Source organism: Bombus pascuorum, chromosome 5 (genome assembly GCF_905332965.1).
Source record: "Bombus pascuorum chromosome 5, iyBomPasc1.1, whole genome shotgun sequence".
Taxonomy (NCBI): Eukaryota; Metazoa; Arthropoda; class Insecta; order Hymenoptera; family Apidae; genus Bombus; species Bombus pascuorum.
In genome coordinates, this window is record NC_083492.1 from 12006638 (window position 1) to 12016766 (window position 10129).

The 10129-nt window shown below is 26.3% G+C and overlaps 2 protein-coding genes across 6 annotated transcripts in view; one reads left to right on the top strand and one right to left on the bottom strand.

The window, feature by feature from the left end:
* LOC132907534 (protein held out wings) overlaps positions 1–5602 on the top strand; it is a 46789-nt gene extending 41187 nt beyond the window's left edge. For all 4 annotated transcript variants that reach the window (XM_060960724.1, XM_060960726.1, XM_060960725.1 and 1 more), the window contains exon 8: positions 1468–5602. The gene's annotated coding sequence lies outside the window, so the exon portion shown is untranslated. The remainder of the gene's footprint in view (positions 1–1467) is intronic.
* Positions 5603–5883: 281 nt separating this feature from the next.
* On the bottom strand, positions 5884–10110 carry LOC132907522 (anaphase-promoting complex subunit 2). 2 transcript variants are annotated; one of them, XM_060960696.1, is made up of 8 exons: positions 9767–10110; positions 9150–9585; positions 8819–9057; positions 8525–8705; positions 8215–8440; positions 7911–8095; positions 6726–7271; positions 5884–6639 (listed from the first exon to the last, which is right to left on the bottom strand). In XM_060960696.1, exons 1-8 carry the CDS (start codon positions 9848–9850, stop codon positions 6200–6202), a joined length of 2337 nt encoding a protein of 778 aa, XP_060816679.1. In that variant the 5' UTR covers positions 9851–10110; the 3' UTR covers positions 5884–6199. The 2 variants fall into 2 exon arrangements, with proteins under 2 accessions (XP_060816679.1, XP_060816677.1); XM_060960694.1 differs by having other exon boundaries at positions 9752–10110.
* Between the last annotated feature and the right edge of the window lie 19 nt (positions 10111–10129).

Genomic DNA, 10129 nt, shown 5'->3' on the forward strand with positions numbered 1-10129 from the left:
TGGTAAATTTAACGAAAATATAGTATTTGTTATTTTCTTTGTTATTTTATGCTTAAATGATAATGCAACGTGTTTATCGTGCGTTCATTGAAAGCGTTAATTGTAGAATGATGAAGGATATATTGAAAAAGAAGGGGAAATGGGAAAAAGTGAGGACAAAATTTATCCAGATGATTCTTAGGGGAAACAAGCATTGAAACAAGTAATCGACAACAAGTAATTGTAATTACAAAATAGTCAATTGTAAGCAGAAATTATGAGATATTGAATCTACCTCGCAGGTTTTCCTTTGTACATGTTTTGCTGGACAATTAACGCTACGTATTTATATAATGTAAACAGATCTTAACACCATATGCAAAGGTATGCTTTTTTCAGAGATTGTAAAATAGACCTATTTTATTGTACGGCACGCGTGTAATTCATTGGCCTTTTGACACCTGCTTGATGATAGGATATTAATCGTTATAGTTAATACGATTCACAGTAATAATATTGCTGTAACTATGGATTTAATATCATACATACGTACAGTGTCATTTAACGCTACTATATGGTGGCAGGTGCACACCCAAGCTGCCTACAAAATGATATAATTTTTTGGGAAATAACGAATTCCTCGCATTTTAAATAACTAAAAATCATCTTACCACCTACTATTCTAAGTCTGCTTTTTTACACTTGTTTATGTCTTTAAATCGTTCCGTTTTAGAATCTTGTACACAGTTTTATATATTTATCTTCTCGACTATCCTAAGCGCGGGGAGGGCACATGATTATGTGAAACTTATAACCAAAATACATAATTTAACCCTCTAATGATCGATCGAGTTTCTTTTATAAGAGAAAGACAGAAAAACTGCTATCTTGTCAAATCATGCACATTGTAACAATAATAACGAAGCTTGGAAAAATTACGAAATACTAAATTATATGTATACCTGCATACATATATGTCAAGTTTATGAACTTTCGGTAATTAGAGGGCTGTTAATTGTAAACGATGAATGACAAGTAACGAAGTATGAGCTTCATTTCATCGATATATAATATTCTGACAATGTTTCTATCACGTGTATCATGTTTTATATGAAATAAATGCTTATACACTAATATTGACCAAAAGGGAGTGCGAAGCAGTTGCTTGTTAATCGTTAATTTCTTTGATTATACTTGTTTCATTAGATGTTAGCTTTTACTTTTTATATGTGAATACGTACGTTAAATTAATAAAACGAATCTCTTATTAGGCGATTGGGCAAACGAATCCCTTTTAATCGTTTAATAATTTAGGTAACTTAAAATGCAAAAATATCTAAGGAAAGGCAATGCTTCCCACTAACTACATTTCTTTCAACTATCGAACTGTTCAAAAACTTAATGTTAACATGAATCGATCATAATTAAATTACTAACAAACTGTTTTTCTTTTCTTTCTTTTTAACCTTGGTTGCCCATGGCCTATAGGCTTGGAGTGCTAACAATGGAATCCACTCGCCCCGTGCTAACACCTGGACTCTGGAACAACATCCGCGTTCGATCGGTTCACCAACCAGATGACCACCTTCGCCGTTCGCATCACCAGCCCTGTTGTTCGTCAAGTTTATCCATCCTGTACCCTCTTCGTGTCTTTAAAATTGTACAGCCTTGTTTAAATTGCTTTGCTCGTTCCGCTAGCGTTCATTTGTGCTGGCGTTTCCAACGTCAGACAGGTAATTAAGTCTCTGATTATGAGTTACTTACCGACGAAAAAGGATCAATTTTCAACAAAAATCAATCTGTATCATGATGCTGGAATATGCGACAAATAATCAATTAGGATCATAATTAATTGCATCTTTATTTTTAACGCAAACGAAGCGATAATTTTGTAACATTTTTTATTTACAAGCAAAATCAAAATTATTTCGGTTCTACTGCATAAAATGAAATTTGAGAAATTTGCTTGAATTTCAATGAATCACCACTATAAAATTAATGCAATACCAACATAATTTACTATCAATTCTTTTGCTTCTTAAACATAACTATTTTGCCAAGTACAGAGTTATTCGACTATTATCTTTACGTATGTACCATCATCATTTTTTCATGTTAAAATACTAACTTATTTATTATTAAAATATTAAATTTCAAATTTTTTCCTATAAAATGTTTCAAGGCGTGATATAACTAGAAAATAATAGATTTTCAACATTACTAAATTCACAATTATTATTCATTGAATAATCTACAAAAAATTGCATATATATGCATAATTTGCAACGTGTACAATACGTGTAAATAGTACGTATCTATAGAAATTCTTCATACACCATTATGAATTATATTCGCTAAATTTGTGACATCTCGTAATGTGGAACAATATTACCTATCTCTCAGGTATCGTTCTATTTATCTTCTTACTGTTGTTATTTCTTCTTCATTTGTTTTACGAATTTTTAATACCTTATAATTTCTGATTCCATTATATCTATAGTACTCCTAGCTGAATAATGTTCTAAAGGCGATTAACTCGATACTACTTTAATTTAATTGATATTTACGAAAAATTAAAATTTCATGTACATATGTTATACATTTGTATAATGAATAAGTAAGAAATATTCAAAATTCTTGCAAACTATTTTTCAAATTAATTTATTAGTAATATAAGAATCTCATTTTTCTGTTATATCACACCTCTTAATGATCTATATACTAAAAATTCATTTTAAACAATATACATGTTTCTATTTAGAACAGTTTATCACAAATTATAAAATGAAGTTTTCTGCATAATAGCTATATCAATTTTTTAGTACTTACGTCCTTATTAGAGCAATAAAATGAATAGGGAGAGAAAAGGGGCTAAAAATTTAAATAACATTATGTATTTTATATAACTTAGAAAATAATATATCCACATGTAATAGGTGCAATATAAAATCAAAATTTGTTTTCATTTTGATACTTTTTAACTGAAATTGAATAGTTTAACCCGCGAAGAAAACAATTCTCTGAATAAAAATTTAAGAATATTTTTGTTTTAATGTTAAGTGAGAGCTATTTACAGAGATAAAGTTTTATACCAATAATAGCATGTTAAATAATTGTTATATTAATAGACGATGAACTATAACATAACACAAAAATGTAAAATTTTATATGTCAAATTTGATTATAAGTAAGACATTTACTACTTTGTATCTAACTTTCTGAATTTACAACTCGTTAATTTGATCAAGAAATGCTAAGAAAATCAAAATATATTTGAAGATATTAATTAAGTATTAAGAATATAAATGTTTCTTTAAATACATATATTAGTTTGTTGTGTGGCTAGGAAGAATCTCCACTTTTTAACAAAGAGATACATAATGTAATATTTTATTATCTTATAATTTGAAAATTCTGTTATGTAATATTACGGTGCAATTTACTTGTAAAATAATAGACTTTGATCAGTTATTGAATATTTTCAATTTTACTTATCTAGATAAATTCACAAAGAAACCATTTATTTTTCTTTCCTTTTTATAAATGCAGATTAGGAAGGGTTGTTTATAAAAACGATATTCCTATAAATGATGAGCAATTTAATTAAGACAAAGAACAGCATATGGTAGTTGTTTACTACCTGCATCGTTATTTGGAATATATCTACATTTATAATGTTATATAATGAAGTTATCTATATATAATAGAAGAGAGTGTTTATATGTGAGATTGATTTATTTACCAGTCAATAATATCATTTAGATATACAAATAATATTCTGTTAATCATTTAGATTTGCCATATGTACATGTAATAAGAACTTTCTATCATGTTCATTTGTGTATATTTGATGATCTGTGTAACATGTTTGTACTTTAAACAAGCATTTTGAACATTTTCAACTATATAAGGACAAACAACTATTACTTTGTGTAAATAGATTATATTTCATGATCTAATTGTACTAAGAGTGATCTGAATTCTACTTAAGTTTATAGCTTAAAGCAGTATATCCACTATATTTTAATACAATATGTAATTCAAAATAATGATGCAAAAGAAACACAGATATTTTACAAAACTACATACATATGTAGGAGCGGGGGAAGTTGAAAACTGATGAAACTTTTGCCGTGTATTTAGTGCAATGATGATATCATTAATATATACATATATACATATATATATACACGCATGTATATATGTATCTATCTTTGAGTCACACATAAAATAATAACGTAAAAATATATACATATTTTACTTCTTATTTGGTCTTATATAAATGTCCTGGTTTTGAAAATCACTAAAATATATTCTTTGATATTTTATGTCGGACTTTAATATTGAGTAAAATATAATAGTGCATTAAATATTAATTACCCTTTTTAAATAAAAAATAATACAGATTACTTTTAGTGAATGATATTAATTACTGATTATGTATTAAAAATCTATATATTATTTGATTGGAATGGTAATTATATGATCAAGTTTTTATCATACTTTCCCTTAATAATAAAGGATTTATAACTGCATCATAGGGAGTAAAAGTGTTATAAATTTCAAAAATTAAAATGATTTCTTTACAATAATCATTATATAATATTCGACAACTTCTAGCAATCTCAAACAAAAGTTCTTTCTTCTATTTTTTCTTCTATTAAGACTTTTTCTTCTATTTTCTTAGAAACAAAAAGTTTTTAATCTTACGTACATATAAATATATCATATATAGATTATGAAATACTTACATTCATATGTATCGTTACTAGATCCAAGACGTTTGATATGTATCTTAAATTCGGCAAAATTGTCTCTATTTTTTAACTTTCCCTTTTAATATTAAACAAATTATTATATGTATTCATTGACTGTTTATATGTAGATGAACTTACATATTTTTTAAGTCTTATACAGTTGCAGGTACATACACATGTTACAAAATACGCATACAAAATTTTAAAAACGTAAAAAACATAATTTAGAAATAATAATATGATATATCATACTATCACTATGATATATTGTTCTCATATGTGAGACATTGTTTTTGAAATGAATGTATGATATATAGTCATTAATATTTAATCACAGTCAGAGAATTAACAATGTATTTTTTCATTATATTTGGAAAACTGTAACTTCGAAATGTTAATAATATTATCATTAATAATCTATTTACTATTAATAACCAGTCATGGCAAAAACTAGTTAATATTTGTTTAATTCTATAGTGTTTTAAGTTTGGTAACAGTATGTAACATATATATATATATATATATCAAAATTATTTTAATTGGATTAGATTATTTAAAAATATTTGACATTGAGATCAAGGAGTAAATATTATTTATATTCACAATACTTATTCAAATAACATGTATATGTACCTTTATATGCATATATGTATGCATACATAGATTTATATATGTATGTATGTATACAGTTTTGTTATTAAGAATATTTGTATTTACTATTTACGTTTATTACAATAGTTGCTTAATTCTTGTCAAAATTTATAAAATGATTTGTTTTATATTTTATTTTATTGTTGATATTTCTGTCAACAATGCAAGATATGTAGCAAGTATAGGTCAAAATATAAAATAATTTTATTTTCAAATTATCTAAAAGATTTATTTATTAAATGTGTAATTAAGGTTTTCCATTGTTCATTGCAATTTTTCCACACATATCAGAGAAGGGTAAGAAAGATTGCTGCATAAATATAATAATAACATTTTGATATTTTTAAGTATAGAGAAGTATACTTTTTAAAAAATTGCGCTGCAAATGATGTAAATGGTATGCAAAGATGATATTAATTTCTTCGAGAAACTAAAATATAATATATAATTAAACTATAATGTACATGTATATATAATACTTAACTATGCAGGCAACTACATTAATATATTGAATTTATTATATTATGCATTTTGTTTATAAATGCATTACATAAATATTTTGTTATAACTGTATCTATTATCTGATTGTAACATATAATTTACACGTTAGAAAAAAAGTAATTCTCGCCTTCATCTTTATTATACAGTACATAAAATTTCATTGTTGCTCAGTATATTAAACTATGGGTTTAAACAGTATTATACAGATTAATTTTTATTATTAATCTCATATTGTGTATGAAATCAGCTTTTAAACATTGATGAGTTTATTGCATATTATACATCATATAATACAAAGAATTAAATAATAATTATGATTTTGGTAAACGATATAAGCCACCTGAAAATAATAGTTGATGTTCTCTCACTTTTCTATCAAGAAATTGTCTCAATTCAGGTAAGCCACATTCCATTGCTCCTGGACCTTGAGACGCGAACATTTTTAACATTTGATGAATTCTTTCTAAAGGCATAGAATCTAAATTGGTTAGCATGCCAACAATATAAGACCAAAACACTTGAAGTTCTTCCTCCCTCTGATCACTTGCAGATGCCATTGCACTTTCTACTTCTTCTTCCAGAACGATATCTGATAAAGATCTGGTTTTCGTTGAACTTTCTTCTTGTAATATGAAGACATCATTAGAAATTTCTTTCAAAAGACCCTGTGAAACCCAAAAAGTTATTTTTCTTCTTAACACAGTTGCAGGGGCATGCATTATTTCTGCAAGTTCTTCTAGAGCCCATTCTTCTGCAAGTTGAAAAATACAATAAATATATTAATATTTAAACAAATTTAAGGATGTTAATAATAACATGTGCATAAATATTTCTTACTCTTATCTTGAAAATGTAAGATTATTGTAGCATGTATCGGTGTTACATTTATATCTAATTTTCTATCTTTTAATTCAATTTCTAAATTAACATTTCCGAGATGAGGTTTCCAACAAAGTGTTCTATTTCCTTTTAGAGTTTCAAATGCTTTTACATATTTGTTTAATTGGTCCTGTACAATTTTAGGTAACTCTAATTTCCAGTTTTCTTTAAATGGTGGCCAAAACTGTGCTGATAATATCAATGCAGATGTAGGGAAGTGCTCTTTTTCTAAAGTGTAACTAGCATCAGATTGTATATGTCCATCTATTCTTTTAGAATCATATACATCTTTTAACATAACTTCACAGTAATGAAGTTGATTTTCTCCAAAACGCCTTTTCAATAATTCTAAATGACGGATTTCTCGTTCAGTATGATAATTTAATTGAGACAATAGTCTGTCTGCTAATAATGTACGATATTCATTTACAAATAGATCTTGACTACCATATACATTTACTAACATCGATATTATATCTGACATCCTGCGTTGCGCTGATTTTGCTATAAAAAAGGAGATTTAAATCTATTTTAGTAAGCCCAAATATGTCTTTATAAGATTTATTATATAATAATGTATAAAAAAATTAGTTAAAGTTTAAATAGGAATGTTGTAAAGAAAATTCTATTAAAATTAAAAAGAGATTGTGCAGCCAGGAGTTTATAAAATAAATTTGCAAGTTTAAATATACTGAAAATACTACATACTACATACTACAATATTGCAGTAAAACATTTTATTAGTATATACAATAGTTACATACACAAGATCTTTTGATTATTTTAACAAATACAGATTGGAAAGATTCAAATTAAGTAAATTTTAGTGATCACAAAGAAGGTTCTTTTTATCACAATCTGCATATCAATAATAATCCTAAATAATTCTAAAATCTACTTATAATAGATACATAACAGACTTATATATATAGATTTTGAATTGTTTTCTAAATATTACTAATACTTACTAATATTTGAATTGTAATCAAATACGTAAACAGAAACAAATGTATCTTAAATGGAAACAACCAATACAACATTCCTTGGAGGAGACATATTTCTATTACTTTAGTATAAAACATAAAATTCATATTCAGTATTTTGACTAATCATCTTAAAACACCTTAGATGTTATAAACATACCAGGATCAGCATCAACAGGATCTGGCATCCATTTGTCCCAATCTTCATTTTCTTCATCGCCAGAACCATCATCTAATTGTAAAGATTCGCCCTTGACTAGTTCATCAGCTAGATCACTTGGTGAGTCATCAAGCAAATCACTCACTACGCAACGTACAGTATCCTCTCTGGTTCTTAAATAAATTCTAAATAATATGTAAAAGCGTTTAAATATTTTGTGAAAAAGTTCATTTGTGATTTAACAGATTATAATTAATACAGTTTAATAATTGTTGATAAAATATGACGTTAATGTAATAGTTACTTAATAGGTTCTGTTATTGTTTCAAGGAGGACACCTGTAGGATCCAATTGCCTCAATGCTCTTATAGCTGCAATATAAGCTGTTATTATGTCTGGTGTATTTACGCCTGGATGTAATAATCTTGTTTTTAATGCTTCTTGTAGACTTTCTATTAGGACTTTACGTAAATCAGTTCGTTCTAAACAAATACGTAAATCATCTATTGCAGGTTGAGAATCAGGATACTCTAAACATAAAAAACATTATAAGTAACATAAATATGAATGTAACAAGTATAAGAAGATATATGTATGAACTATGTTTTAATAACCTATTATGATGTCAAAGAGTTGTTCAATTCTAAATCTGGTATATGTTTCATATAAAAAATGAGATAGTTTCTGTTTAAATTTGTCTATAGCGTTACGAGTTTGATTAGTCAAAGATACAACCTTTGAAAAACCACCAGAATATATTCTTATTAACCAACTCATAACAACTGTTTCGAGCCACTGTGAAATAAAATATAAAATATGACATTGATTATATTATTCACTGCACATTCAAGAAGTCAGGCAAGTACAGTTTATATTATGTAAATGGAGTATGTATAACAAAATCTTACATTTTCTAATGATTTTAATTGTGACACATCAAATGTTTTATCACATGATTGACTGACATGATTTTTAATACGTATATGTATCAGTGATGTAAGAACATTACCAACTAATCTCTCTAATAGTTCTAATTCAATTAATTTTCTATTTGTTTCATGGAACATAAATACAATCATTTGACACTGACATTTATCTACTTCCTGATAACAACCCATACATTGAGCAGTATCACTTCCAGTAGTTACTGCAAAGTAAACACTCAGTAAATAGAATATATAAATATTAAAATTTTGTTATTTACTTTCTTATAATAAATTGTAACAGAAAACTAAGTACCTTGTGGAGAACTATCTGCACTACAAAATACATTAAACGCAATTTTATAAAATTGTTCAACTATATGTTCATAGTTAAGTGGTAACTGACTTAATAGCGTAGATCGTACAATTAATTTAAATCGACCTAATACGTTGTTCCCATTTATTGTAGATTGAGCTGTTTCATTTTGTGTTAAGTATTCTAACTTTTTTAATAATGGCAAAAATTCTGTCAAACTTATATATAATCCATCTACTGCATTTTTAAAATGTTCAAAACCTTGTTGTCCAGTCACATTATTTGTGAATTTTTTCCAAAATGTGGGTGCTACATTTTGCCGAATATATAATTCTATATGATAAATAACTATATCTTCAACAAATTGTGTCAAATTTAACCTCTTTATTTCTTTAATCACATCTGCAAATTCTTCATCTGTACATTCATTTTGAATCTAAAACAAATATTAAGTTACTTACTTTACAAATATTAAGTTATTTTTTTAAACACATATTTCAAGACTATTATATGAATTTGATTATGTATTAAATTATAAGCACTCAATAAAATATTCATTACTATTAAGTATATTTTCAAGATAAGCAAATCTAGATATTTACCAAATATAAACAAACCTTTTCATATAAAATAGGAAATGCATACTGAACTTGAGGGAAAAAATCGTTTTTATTGATCTGAGATTTATCCATATTATACATATATAATTTCACCAATTTTTAAATTATAATCACTTTTCATAATTGATTATCTGGTAATAGTTTTCTTCTGAATTATTAAGAAATTAGAATATAAAATGTTAATCAAAAGAGAATATCGATCATACATCTCGAACTCTTTCAAAATAGATGCAATATTTTGCTACATAAACTGCTGAAAAACTAGTCTACTGTTGCTATTAATATAACAATACCTATTATAAATATAAACAAAAACATACACGACTAGCATTACGTAGTAAGGTTATTTCAGAAATGAAT